The sequence below is a fragment of the Mustela putorius genome, unplaced genomic scaffold (assembly GCF_011764305.1).
Source record: "Mustela putorius furo isolate JIRA1106 unplaced genomic scaffold, ASM1176430v1.1 tig00000788_pilon_pilon_pilon, whole genome shotgun sequence".
NCBI lineage: Eukaryota > Metazoa > Chordata > Mammalia > Carnivora > Mustelidae > Mustela > Mustela putorius.
In genome coordinates, this window is record NW_025421481.1 from 10,408,476 (window position 1) to 10,422,444 (window position 13,969).

The 13,969-nt window shown below is 44.7% G+C and overlaps 1 protein-coding gene across 6 annotated transcripts in view; it reads left to right on the top strand.

Annotated features, from left to right (window-relative positions):
• The window catches only part of TMCC3 (transmembrane and coiled-coil domain family 3), a 223,712-nt gene that overhangs the window by 160,437 nt on the left and 49,306 nt on the right, over positions 1-13,969 (top strand). Inside the window, exon 1 of one of the 6 annotated variants that reach the window (XM_045084837.1) lies at positions 9,447-12,176. The exons of the other annotated variants lie outside the window; for them this stretch is intronic. Coding sequence (XP_044940772.1) covers positions 12,084-12,176 — 93 coding nt within the window. The 5' untranslated portion in view covers positions 9,447-12,083. Of the gene's footprint in view, positions 1-9,446; positions 12,177-13,969 lie in introns of those variants that run through there. 6 annotated transcript variants of the gene reach the window in all.

A 13,969-nucleotide genomic window follows, 5' to 3' on the forward strand; every position in this document is an offset into this window, starting at 1 on the left:
AGAGGATGTCATAGCCCTTCTCAGAGTGGAAATGGCTGGGCAGTGATGTAATAAGTTCATGATCACCTGCCCACTTCCAGGACAAGCACAAGAGTGAGTGGGCACAGACTTCTGTCCTGGGGGCCCCTGACCTGCTGGAGGGCTGTGTGAGTACTCTTCTGATCAGTGATCGGAGGAAGGAGTTCATTAAAAGCGCGGTGAATAATGATGAGTGTCTCTAGTCTGATTTTTCTTAAGTTGTGGCTGGATGAATTGATGGGGTGTGTGTATTTTGAGCTGTGCTTTGCCACAGGCTCACTGGCTCTCCCTTCAGAGGAGAACAAACTGCCAGCACACCCGCTTGTCACATCCGGGCTGAATACGAAGACAGCTGCTACCAAGTTGGATCTAAGATGTGTTTCACTTCCGTCCCAGGGCCTGAATTGCCAGGGCTGCTCTTAAGGTCAGAAATCATCCTGATCTTTCTGGATGGAAATTGCCCATGTCTTGACTTGGGACAGGCTGCAGCTTTCAGCCTTGCTGTTTCTTTGTGTTTTTATGTTTTCAGTGGAGGGGGCTGGTTGACAGAGAAGGGAGAGAACCATGAATCACTATACTGTGAATCAGAACAAGGACTTTACATGCTTTGGAAAAGGAGTGCCAGGATGTATGATCCAAAGCTGATCCAACTGCTTCCACTGACTTGGGGAGAAGGGGTTGTTTCTTGAAGAAGAACAGCTTATCTGTTGATTATTCCTCCATAAGGAGGCAAACAGAACATAGACTAAAAGAAGAATGCAGAAACAGTCTTAATAGTCAACGTGCTAATTCCTTACTGTACCCCAGGCACAATACTAAGCTCTTCAGATGCATGATCTCCTTAATCCTCATCATATCCTATTTGCAGCTGGATTTTTACAGATGAGGAAGTTGAGGCCCAGGCAGTTCATTTGCCCAAGGTCCTGTGGCTATTAGGATCTGGTGAACCCGGATCTAATTGCAGAACTTGCCTTTTACCCACTTCTCTGGCTACTACGTCTGAGATGAATCCTGGAGAGCAGCTCAGTCTTTCGGAAACCCATTGGGGGCTGGAGCACGGGTGTGGTCAGCTTCTACGGGATGCCTGGCCACACTGTGGGTTCAGGATTCTTCCCATACAGAGCGTTGCCAGTCCTTTGTATATCATCTTATGTGCCCAGGAAACCTTTGATGAACGAATGGCTTAGAATGATGATTTACGAAGTTTTTATAAGCCTACGATACAAGATTGTTGACACTAAATTTGAAGAAGTCTTAAAGGCTGTTGAATAAGCTCATGATTTAAGAACATCAGTAAAGAACCATCTTCCAGCCTGGTATTTGGTCTCCAGAGCATGAACACTTGAAAGACACAACAAGGCTGGTTCTTCCTTGTGACAGTCAAGTCGCAGTCTGGCCATAGCAGATCTCCCAGTAGGACTTCAGCTTCCCTGGACTGAGGACATGTGCTTCTCAATATGTGGGGCAGAGTGCTGGAAAGTAGATTCAAGGATTTTAACACGTTAGAACTGAAACGGGAATGTAGACATAACTCCAGACCATCCCATCTGTAGAAGAGTGACATCCAGCCAGGCTGTAACCAGTGAAATGAGCTAACTAATACTGGCTGGCCAGGACTAACCATTATGCCAGCTCCTTTTTAAAAAGAGAATTCCTTAACAGAAAACAGTCTTAAATATTTTCAGATACCAAGCTAATTGCTAAGTTATATGGAATACATATATCAGAATTTAAATAGAATGAGAATTTGAAGTTATTTGCAATAGAGAATTGATGGACAGATTTTAAATTTTGTGAGTTTTCTAGGTGGGGAAAAAAATGAGTTTGAGTGATTTAGTGTTGGGCCATCATCCTTACGAGTTTGTTGGCAGATTTTTGATGGGACCAGGTGGGAAGAGGGGGAGACATTTCCTGTATCAGACTGCTTAGCTACAGGAGCTCTGTTGCCACTAGTAAAGATGATATTTTCTGATTTTATTGTTGGTTCCCCCCCCCCCCAGAATAAAGTTTTGCAAAATGAGTTAATCTTTGTCTTTACCTTCTACCTGTTAGGATAGGATATTGGGCAAAATATGTGCCAGATACATAAGTCATGGAGTGCATTACACACACACATACATACATACACGAACTTAGAATTCAAACCTGGTGTTTGTTGCCTCCGAATCTTTCCATTCCTGTGAGACTCTCATTGAGGGCATCTTCCAGCACCAAGTGTTTTCTGCATATGTAATTTTCATGCAACACACCAGAAACATCATCTGGTTCTTAGCCATGCAAACAATCGTCTGCCCCAGGGGTAGTGGGAGGACAGGGTTAGGGTCCATTGGCACATTCAGTGCCAGTCCCCAGTGAAGGGCCTCCCTGGGGGAAACTGAATTCTGCCTTCCATGGCCCGGGAGTCAGGTGGCTTTAGCACATAATAAAGGGTATCTCAAAGTCCATATTCTGGACTTTGTTCATTCTCTCAGATTCCCCCCCACCCCCAGCCTAGAGCCTGGAATACTTGCCCTGTCCAACATGTTCCCAAACCAGGTGCCTGGGAAGCTCTCAGGGCCCCCTTCCCCGGCTTACTCACCACATCCCCTGGCTTTCCTTCTCAACCACCATTGCCTCTCTATCCCCAGCATCACTTTCTTAGTTTTCTTCTGGATTTGAAGACGATGAAGGGTTAAGAGTGTGGACTCTGGAGTCCGACTTGATCGTCCACTTCTCCACCTACCTGCCCTACAAACAGGTGTGAGAAGTGGTGTGAGGAAACCCATTGTTCTGATGTTGAGTCACTCATGCGCCCCAGAGTTCCCCAAACTCCAGTCATTCCCACACCTACGCACAGCTTACTTGCACCTGTACAATGATTTATTTAATATTTCCAAAGCCATTCACTCCTTCAAACTTAAATTTATTTTTAAAGTACTGATGTTCCTCTTTTTATTGGCTGAGCCCCTGAGGGCTTACAGTACGAGATGGCGAAGAGGAGCCCTTGCTAGAGATCAGTAGAGCTGTTAGCTCTGAATAGAGACTTTCCCGAGAGTCACCTGGATGGCCTCGCGGATGGTTTTCAAGGGAATGGTTGGCTGGCGGTGATTCTGTGTTACTGCTTTCGCTTTATGTCACCAAAAATAATTCAGAATCGTTTTGGAAAACACTGGGTGTTTGTATTGTATCATCTCTCATCTTTTTAGAAATACTTCTTTTAGACCCACGACTTAGAAGATGCTTGGAAATATTTTTCTTCATGGATTATGAAAATTTGAGTGTGTGGAGATGAACAGAAGCCCACTCTGGTGATTTGAAGGCAGCCTGGTCCGGGTGGGACTACTTGGAAGAAGTTGGGAAAAGGGGGAATTGTATGTATTCTGAGCCAGAGCTCCCGTCTTCTGATGACCTAAGAGAAACCAAGGCCATGGAAAGCCTTGGGCTAAAGTGCAACATCAGAAAATAAGGACTCCGGGAGTTTCAGGCAGGGACAGAAGGTGGGTGGAAAAGAAATTTCAGCTCTGTGTTCTGAAGTAAACTTGAATTTAATTAAGATGTGTATGTAGGCTTGTTGTAAGGAAATTAAATGGTAACTTGAGCTGCAGCCTTCCACAGAAACTTGAGATTGGTGCTTGTCCAAAAATAAAGTATGCCCTCGGTGAAAGCTACGCTTTAGCACCTCAACACGTTTACTCCAGTATGTGCAACCGTGCGTTGGGGCCAATGGTCCCTTTTTACCATCTTTATGCAGAGACTGTGATAATCCAGAAGGCGTGGAACTCGGTTTCAGACAGTCAGTGGTGTACTATTTTAATCTCACTAATTGGAGCAGGTGGCCTCTATTTGAGACTGAATCTCTCGTTGGCATAGATTCTAATTTATCTGAAAATCCGAGGCCCATTCAGCAAGAGCTGTTCGGGCTGTGTATTGGCATCAGGCAAAGTGCTTGAAAGCTTCAACCATTAAGAGCACAGAAGGCTGAGAGGAAGATCGAAGAAATGGAGCTTAATGGTTTGCTGCTTTAATTCAACTCTTCACTGTTGGGTGTAGAGCTCGTCGGGAACATGGCGGAGTGAAGCCTGTCCAAGTGCTTGAGAAGGGTCCTTACAAGTATTTCTCCAGCTAAAGACAGCATCTGAGGTATCTCCTTTGAATCCATCCCACAAGATGGCGGGGCTGAGGAGGACTTCACGCAGACCTCGTGTTTTTATGGGCATTAGCACGTCTTCAGGCATGAGCTGAAGGGGTGTGTCAGAGTGACTCAGCTTACCACAGGTACTCAGCTTGAGATACTTCGAGACACCTCTAAGGAAGTTGGAGACGGTCTCCAGATCGTGAACTTCTTTAACTGGACCACTTCTTCTCTTCTCTTCTCTCTCAACAGTAACCGTGTGCTTCGCAAGATGTCTTATGAATATCGTGCTTTAAATCCTTCATCCTTCCAGAAGACAGGATCCCAATTTCTCCCTCTGACACCCAGGGTTTCTCATCTGACCTTTGTCTCCCACCCACCCTCGGCCCTCGAACTCTGGCTTCCTTAGCAGATCCCCCGGCTCCCCTCTGTGCCTGTGGGCACCTGCTCCCTCCTTTGACATGGGGGGTTGGGGGGGATGGCTGTCTTTGTTCATCTACACATGGATCCTGGTACATGGTTGGGGCTTTGTGAAAACCGTCAGAATGAGTGAATGTGGGTACGTTGGAAAATTGCACCGTCTTGAGAAGCTGGAAAAACCTATTCCATGCTTGAGTCCTATCAATGCAGATTAATCTAGTTTATTTTAAAATTGCTGTCCAGGATTCCAGTTTATGGGTATTCCGTCATCTAATTATTATGAAAGGACACATTATTGCTTCTAGGGTTTGGTTTTACGGGCACTTCAGCGACTGCCCTTGGACAGGCTTCTTTTTGCACGTGGGAAGAATATGTTAGTGGGCTAAATCCTTAAAAGTGTAATCACTCTGCAAAGAGTGTATTTCAAGTTACAATGTGGCCAACGTAAATTATACCTACTCTGTCCAACCCTGGGAGGTAGGGACGCAGCAGTGAGTATATATAAACCGAGTGCGTTTTTATAACCATCCATGTATGAACAGGCTTCGACTCGTGTCTTTCTGACACTGTCTATCACAAAACTTTTTGATCCTTGCCAATCTGATAAGTGAAAACTGGTAGCTCATTTTAATAAATACTTATGATACAAATGAGGTTAATCATATTTTAAAGTCTTTGTTTTGAAATAATCAAAGTCTTTGTTTTGAAATAATCTTGGAGATGTCTGTGTTTCCCTCCCCCAGATTCTCCCAGTGGTTACGTCTTATGTAACAAAAGTGCAAAAGGTTGATCCTCATGTTCACAAAACATGTGCGTTGTGACTGTTAATATATTCTGGCCATTTATCTAGTGGGTTATTAATCTTTTAAGTTGTTTTGTAGAAGTTTTGTGCTGATTGAATAAGTTGTTTGGCATGTTTACATTTTCTCCAGTTCCTCATTCCCGACTGTATTTTCTACTGTCATGTGGGAAATTGCCATAGGTTAGCACCCAAACACCCCTGTTTCTCATCTCATGGTTTCCATGGGCCAGGGATCCCAGTGCAGCTTACTTGCTGCATTCTTCGTGGCGGGGTCTGGTTCACTGTTGACTGTGTGCAAACAGTCCTCCACTCAGAATTTCATTAGCCTAAGTAAAAGCAAGGTGTCAGCTAGGACTGCAGTCTAGTCTGAGACTTGGAATCCCTTTCTGAAGTCACTGGTTGTTTATTATGATCCTTGCAGCTCTAAGACTGAGCCCCTCAGCCCCAGAAGCTGCCCACTATTCCTTGCTGCTTGGCTCTCTCATAATGTAGTTTGAGAGAGCCCCAACTCTTGAATTTTTTCTCTTCCTCGAGACCCTCTCATAAAGGGTTTACCTGATCGGGCTTGGCACACCCAGATCAGCCCAAGTCAACTGATTAGGAACCTTAATTATATCTGCAAAATATTTTCACCTTTGCTATATAACATAACCTAATCACGGGAGTGAAACCCTGTCGCATTCAGAAGTCTTGCTTACGCACAAGGGGAGGCTATCATACAGGGTATATACACCAGCGGGTAGGAAACTTGGGAACCGTCTTAGCAGTCTGCCTGCTACCTGCTTTGAATGATTTGCTGTGTGTGCTGAGTATGGAGCCTAGTGTGTGGCAAACACTGAATAAATAGTAACCAGACCTTGCCATGAAGAAATTTAAAAATTTTAGGGCTTACAGGATTTGTGTCATTCTTATAGTGAATCTTTGAGATTCTTTTAAACACCCAAACAGCATGTTCTTCTAATACATTTTATGATTTAATAAATTTTATCTTTGGCCCATTTTTATATAATTTAAGTAAACCCTATCCCCAGCATGGGGCTTGAACTCATGACCCTAAGTCTCATGCTGTACTGACTGAACTAGCCACGTGCCCCAATAGTTGGCCTGTTTAGAATTTAGTTCCCCTTTAGATGTCTACACAAGAATGACAGTTATACCTGTACCAATTTTCGCATTGCTAGCTGCCTCTAAAAATATACTGCTGTCTACATCTGTAGTTTTATAAATTTCTAATTTTTGTCTGGGTTTAAAAAAAAATTTTTTTTAAACTATTGAATCAGAGGTTATGGTTTTGGTACATTTTTTTCTGGATTGTTACCCACCTCACCCCTCAAACCGGGATTTGAAGTGAACATTTTGAGAACTCTAGCTCATGCGTTTATAAACTTTCAAGTAGGCATGATTCCAGTGTCCCTTACAGTAAAAAAAGGCTAAAAGGTAGAGGGGAAGAGAGGGTGAAGTTCATTGTTTTTTTTTTAATGTGCTTTCAGTTCTCTCTTTTGAATAGATGTTGCCTTTCAACAAGTTCTATTTAACATAGAATCCTGACCTTCCACATGTTTGCAGAAGCTGTTACAGGACGAAGAATGTGTACTGTTGCTTCCTAATCGGGCTTTGCTGTCTTGATCACCTGTAGTCCACTGTCCCAGCTAGGGAGGTGGAAGAGCAGGGACTCACCTAAGTCTGTGCTCTGCTGGGCAGAGCCCTCTTTCAAGCTTGCCCTCCTCTCGCTTAGGAAACATGTTTAGTGCCCTGTGCTGTCCTACTAGGACACTGATGTTGATTTGTCACTCACGTTAGGATAGTGAATACAACAGATTTTGTATTTGTAGGTTATAAGCTGTTTCTCTGTTTGGCTTGATTATCCCTATTTGTAAGTTACCCCTGTGGCTTGCAAAGGGGGTTGTTATTAACATGTGTTAATTACTGAGAGGCTCACCTGCCTTGTAATCTTTGCATTTGACACAGAGGAAGGTTAAAACTGTTGTCTGTGTCCAGAAACTAACACTTAAACATTTCGTAACCTGACCCAAGAGCATCCGAAAGGTGGAATGAATGTGCTTTTATTATGTGTGCTTTCATTTGAGAAAGGCCTCATGCTTGTAAAAACCTCCTGACTTCAGCAACTATCAAGTAGTCGTTGCTGGATGAAGGTTATGTCCTGTGCGGAGCAGTTGAAGCTGTTCGGTGAACTGGCGTGTGTTGGGTAAGCAGGCACCAAAAGTAAAGCAAGAGTCTTTTTTTCATTCTTGTCCTCTTACCACCAGGGAGCCATGAGGGCTCTTAACCCCCAATCGTTACGTTTCTAGCCCTTGGAAATGCTCCCCTGTTAGGGTGAGTGGGAGCATATTAAATTCTACCATTGAGATATTTGACTGGCACTCCGGCCACTTCAGATGATCTGAAGGCAAGACAGTTTTTTTTTACATCCTTAGGGCTCAAATTAAGCTCTTATTTATTAAAAATTTTTGTTTGTTTATTAAGTAAACTCTCCACCCAGTGAGGGGCTCGAACTCAACCACCCTCAGATCAAGAGCTGCATGCTTCCCAGACTGATCCAGACGGGTGCTCGTAATTTTTTAAAGCAAGACTTAGAGTTAAAATTTCAGCCTCGTTGCTGTTTGAGGGACAGTTTTGTAAACTGAGCCCACCGTTCCAACAAGCCTTGTTTAGAGCTTTTATTTCTTTGGGCAGATAGGAAATGAATGATGCAGTTTGGTGTTTCTGTGGCTATCTTTAAATGTTCCTGCCTCCTCAGCCTTCCTTTTTGAAACAATCTGTTGCACATAGGGGGTAATTTTAATGGTAACAGATTTGCTAAATAAGAATAATGCATATAATGTTGAAAGAGACACAAAATCCATATAGGAAGATTATTTTCTGTTTTCGGATACTTGGGACATTTCTAAAATCACATTTGTGTTGTTAGTAAATGATTCTTTGCAGTAACTGCTCCCAGGGCTCTTGGCTGGTGCAGTCAGTTAAAGCTTCCAACTCTTGGTTTCTGCTCAGATCTGATCTGCTCAGGTCTGATCTCATCAGGACCCTGAGATAGAGCCCTGTGTTCATGTCCAGCTCTGCACTCAGAGGGGAGTCTGTGATTCTCTCTGTCCCTCTCTCTCTCTTTCTCCCTCTGAACCTCCCTCCCCCCTCAGATAAATAAATCTTTAAAAAAGAAAAAAAATTAAATAATTGCTCCTTAGTTTGTCTACACAATAACCTAAAGTGAGACTGAATGTTTTTCTAGGGCCGCTAGCTTATTAAATTCTCAGTGTATTTTAATTTTCTGAAGTTTATGCTTGCTTTGGTTTAATTAAGGTTGAAGTTAATGTTCTCTGGAAGTAACTGCAGTGACATCAGATTCCGAGCTTATAAAGTAATGAAATGGTCCGTCAGAAACAGCAACTTACACCATATTTAGAAAGTAAACCAGATTTGCAGACGGGAGGATGTTCTGAGCATGCAGAAAATCCATATCAAATCATTAGCTGCATAGTTCTGGTTAAACAGTAGACATTTATTTTTAATTACTAAATGCGTCAGACATGGAAAAGACATTTTGAAAAATATGATACCCACATACCCAAGTCCTAGATTAACAGATGGCAACATTTTGCCATGTTTGCGTCAGATTTCTGCCACTTGTTTTTAAGAAATAAATGGCCCCAGATGCAGCTCTCTGGATGCCTTCTCCCTTGCTATGCCTTCAGAAGTCTCCAAAACCTAACATATTAGGGTTTCATTCCTTTGCACGCTTTTATACATTGAATGAACTTATAAACAATATATCATTTTTTTTGTATTAAATATTTATATAAATGGCATCTCTTTTGTGACTTGCTATTTTTTTCAGCATGCTATTTAAGCTTTTAGGTGTTTGGGACTTTTAAACTTATTTAAATTATTTTAAAACTTTATTAATATTTATTTAAGTAATTTTTACACCCATCATGGGGCTTGAACTCATGACTCAGATCAAGAATTGCATGCTCTTCCAGCTGAGCCAGCCAGGTGCCCCCTAGCATGGTATTTTAAAAATTTATCATACCTCATTCCCATCTTTTTTTTTTTTTTTTTAATTGCCGTATGTGATTTCATTATATGAATAAACCAGCATGTTTGTAGCCATTCTCCTAGTGATGGACAGGTGGGCTGATTCAGAGGTCTGTATGCTCATTGGAGAGTTTCTCTGGGGAAGATGCCAAGAAGTGACATTGCTGGGGCAGAGGAGGAAGTATCTTCACCTTTACCATCTGTTCTTAAGTAGCTTTGTCAAGTCCTTGTACTTATAAGAGTGATCTGCTAAAGCCACATTTTGATGTACGTCACAGGAAATTTTCATAATGAATGCTAGATTTTCTGTGGTGCTAAATAGTATTTCAGTTTGTGTGCATTTTAATTTTGCCTGAAAGGAAATATAAAGTTATTTTGAATTTGCTGGCAGGCAGTTTTTTGCACCTTGTTAAGAATTTAGCATCTCTAATATTCAGGTCTGTAAAAGTTGGTGTGTCATTATTTTACTTATTGAGATGTAACCCCTTTAAGTGTAGGGTTATATATTGACACAGTCTTGTAACTGTCATTCCAAATAAGATACAGAATATTCCCATCACCTCAGAAAATCCCCTTTTGTTCCTTTCCAGTCAATACTGTGCTCTCCCCAGCAGCCATGGGACTGATTTCTGTTCTCATGATCTTGTCTTTTCCAGAAGGCACTATGAGTGGAATCAGATGGTGTGAATGTAGCCTTTTCGAGTGTGGCTTCTTTCACTTAGCGTAATGCTTTTAAGATTCCTCAGTGTTGCCTGTGTTATGCTTTATTCTTTTTCAGTGATAAGTAGTATCAGGATGTTTTTAGGAGTACTGAAGTATGTGAGTGTGAGCAGTGATGAAAATGACTTCAGTCCCATGCGGCTTGTGTGACTGAATTTATCTGTTTTTCTCATGTCACTCAGCATTAGGAGGAGTTTAGAGCATCAACTTCCAGTTAGAAAGTACATGAATTTGTAATCCCGTTACTTGAATGTTCTATTACCTCAGAATATTAAAAAACATGCCTGAAATTAGGGCCAATGTTCTGTGTCTTAACCTGGGACCTGTGGTTTTGTACATTTGTACTTTCCTTGTCAGGGTTCTCGGTGGTGGCAGATGACCTTTAAAAGAGATGAAAAACCACCAGTCTAATGTAAGCTCTTATTTCTGAATTAAAAACATCAGTTTATGGAAGTATATTTATTGACATGTCATTGTGTCATGCTTTTATATTAATTGGAAACGTTCACCAAATACTGGCACAGAGAACCCTTTCGTTTTATCAAGTGGCACGAACGGAGAGAATACTGGTAGAGCGAGCCTAAGTCCGCAGTTCTGCCTGCTCTGCGAGGAAGGTTTTCTAAGGCTCTCCAGAGGTTTCCACAGCCTTACTGCACTGCCTGAAACAAGGTACAGCCCCTCTTTGGCTTACCCACAGAGAATGGAGCCTCGGGCAGTAATGGACTTGTGCAGGGTCATACCACAAAGGCGGGACAAGTGTAGGACCTGAACCCAGCTTGTTCTGCATTCCGGAGCCTTTGTCCCTAACCCCTGGGCAAACTGCTTCCACACCTGAAGGGGCAGTGACCTAGACCCCCAAGTGTAGACACTTGTCAGGTGCTTTATTTTCCTTCCTCTGGCTTTTCAGAATTTTCATGGCTTTTCTTAAACATGTCTGCAATGAAATGTAGCTACCTGATGAGATTTTTTAAGATCTTTGTCCTGAGAAGGTAAATCACATCAGTGCTCTTTCTGATTTAGTCTTTGTTTTGTCCTGGATCTGGGGAAGTCTCCTGAGCACCGGCGATGGAAACCAGGAGCAGGGCTCGCTGTAGATACCCCAAGTGACACAGCCTAGAGCGCGGATCTGGAATTCTCCCCTGGCTAGTTTCTCAGACAGGGCCTATTTGAAGCAGGCTCTGCTCAAACTCAGTACAGAGTATAAAGAGCAGCTGGCTGGCTGCCTTATCCCAGAGCCTCATCGCTGTCCCCACTGCTTCCCTGGGTGCCCAGCGCTACTCCAGGCCCGGAGATCAGTCAGACACGGGCACTGCTCTTGAGCAGCTGGGGCTGGGGACGGCAGTGCTGCAGGGAGCCCTGGCCTCACAGGGACCCTTCTGGGAGGAACCAATCCAGAGCCCACCCCAAGAAGTCTCTAGACCAGAAGGGGTAGGTGTCAGCAGTTCGGATTTTCTGGCCCAGACTCGCTTCTCACACCCTGCCGCAGGGCTGCTCCTGGTAGTTGTTTACAGGACCCCGCTGGCAGAGGAGGACAGATGGTACCAGTTTTGAAGGTTGCCGTTCACCTCCGATGAGCCCTTTGGTATGTATTTTGTGTGTGTGTCTAATACGCTGTCCTCGTGCAGAGGAAGCACTAAGTCCTGGGCAGGACGGAGAGCTTCGATTTGACTCAGATGGAAGAAGGATGCTGCAGGAAAGGGAGGAACTGCGATGTTCGTTGTCATGGCAACCAGCAGGTTTTTATCTGGAATGTCGCCTTTGCAACCTAAACCAGTCACCTTTTCTCTCACTGAAGGAAACTGACTGATGCAAACTCAAGAAATTACAGTGCCATGGCTCAGCGGGGTTTTCTTTGCTTCTTAGAAACAGCCTTGCAAGGACTTTAGTTCCTTCATAGAATTTCAGAGCTGAAAGGCACCCTGGTGCCTTACAGAACTTGATGAAGTCAGGTGCTCCGGGATGTCCTATTATGACGCGTCACCGCATTACCCCTCTGCCCCCCACCTGGTCTCACGCACGTGGCCAGGATTTTCACAGGAGGCTAGAATGAGGGTGAGTTTGGAGTCTGGCAGACAGACGCTCCGTGACAGGGGCTCCTCCTCAGGGGACAGTGTTCCATTTGCCATCCTTCGGACGCTTCTGCGGCTCCTCCTGGAGATGCTGCCGCGCTCGCTTCTCCTCCGCCCATCCGTCTGGAGACTCAGCAGGCACCGAGATGCTGAGCCCGCCTCACTCCTGCCTGTCCCCTGTAGGCGAGCTCCGAGTCTGCCCTTCGCAGTCCGAGGACTCCTGGGGCATTGAACCCGTATGGCTTTCTTTTAGTAGCTCTGGTGAGCTACCGTGGAGCCCGGTTATAACAGGCCACTGTAAGAAAATACCCTTTGTGGGGACAGGTGGAGCTCAGCCTGGGAACATAAGGAGTTTCTTGAACACCCGAGCAGAGTGTGTTGTGTTGTTGTTGTGTAGCACTTAGAAGGCAAAAAAATGTAAGCTGCCCTTTACTTCCCCTAATTACTTTGTCTGAGGAGTCCCTGTCACCCTGGGTGACATTGACAGTGCTGGGACCACTGGTCCTAATGGGCTTCCTTGGACAGTAACGTCAAGATGGATGGTGTCTGCGTCCCCACAGCTTGTGGCATAGGAAAGGCATCACTCAAGCACCTCCTCATGGCACTGTATTGAAGAATGAGGCGCCTTGCAAACCTCAGGTTGGCTTCTTCCCACTCCATCTGCCCAGGTGTCTCCTGTTGCCTCCCTCCCAGCAGGTCGGGAGTGTACTGTGTGGAGAGCCCATTCATAAACAGCCCAGGTATGAATCGTGCTTGTAACCATTCTGCTCTCAGCCTAATTCAACAAATACGTAGCAAGCACCTACTATGTGCCAGGCATCCCAGGAACCCAAGTAAAAATCGCCCTCATCAAGCTCATATTCTGGTACAGCAAGGTAGGCGGCCCAGACCAATAAGTAAAATATACAGTGTGTTAATGGTGGTTCAGTACAGTGTTTGGATGCCAGTCACTGCAAGGGGGCTGGGGAGATCTTGGGGTGGGGGGAGAAAGAAGCAGTTGTAAATAGGAAACTCAAGGAAAGCTCTTCTCAGAGATGTCACTGAGGGAGGCCCTGAGGAAGTAGGCAGTACATTTGTCTGAGGGGAATTGCATTCCAGGGAGAGGGAACAGCAAGCAGACTCCCTGAGACAGGAACACGCCTGTGAGGCACATCAAGGAGGCAGAAGCAGAGTGAGTAAGAACACAAAGTCCAAGGGGTAGTGGGAGGCCAGTTAATGTTTTCCAAGGTTGCCTGGGCTCCCGGACTAAAGGTGGGCGCGAGCTGGTGTAGAGGGACGTGTGACAGTGACTTGGGTGGGGATGCTAGCCATGGAGGCGATGAGAAGTGGTTAGGTCTTCTGAATGCAGGCCATCGTCAAGCCCTCCTTGCGTGTGCTTAGAGCTCGGAGCGGGCAGTGCGGTACCGGCTCTCCAGAGAGGTTAGGCCTGGTTTTTAAAATTCTTACACACTGCACGAGCTCCTCTTAGACCATTTCCTCAACCCATTCGAGTCAGTGTCCTCAAGTGAAAAATAAGTATGATTCTTTCCTTAGAAGGGTGTGGAAGGCTTCTAAGACAAAGTACTGAAAGGGTCTCCCCTGACTCCCGTTCTCCTCTCCCACCTGACGTGGGTGCTCCGCCGCCCGACCTGTGCCCAAGTCTGTTGTGAGCCTTCATACTCTTGTCGCTTGTGGTCCGCTTGTCCCTTTCCCCACCAGAAAGCGGGCAGGGACTGCATCTCCTGAGCTTGGCACAGAATGCACAGGAAATGTTTGGTCGGATAGAGAGGGAAGGAA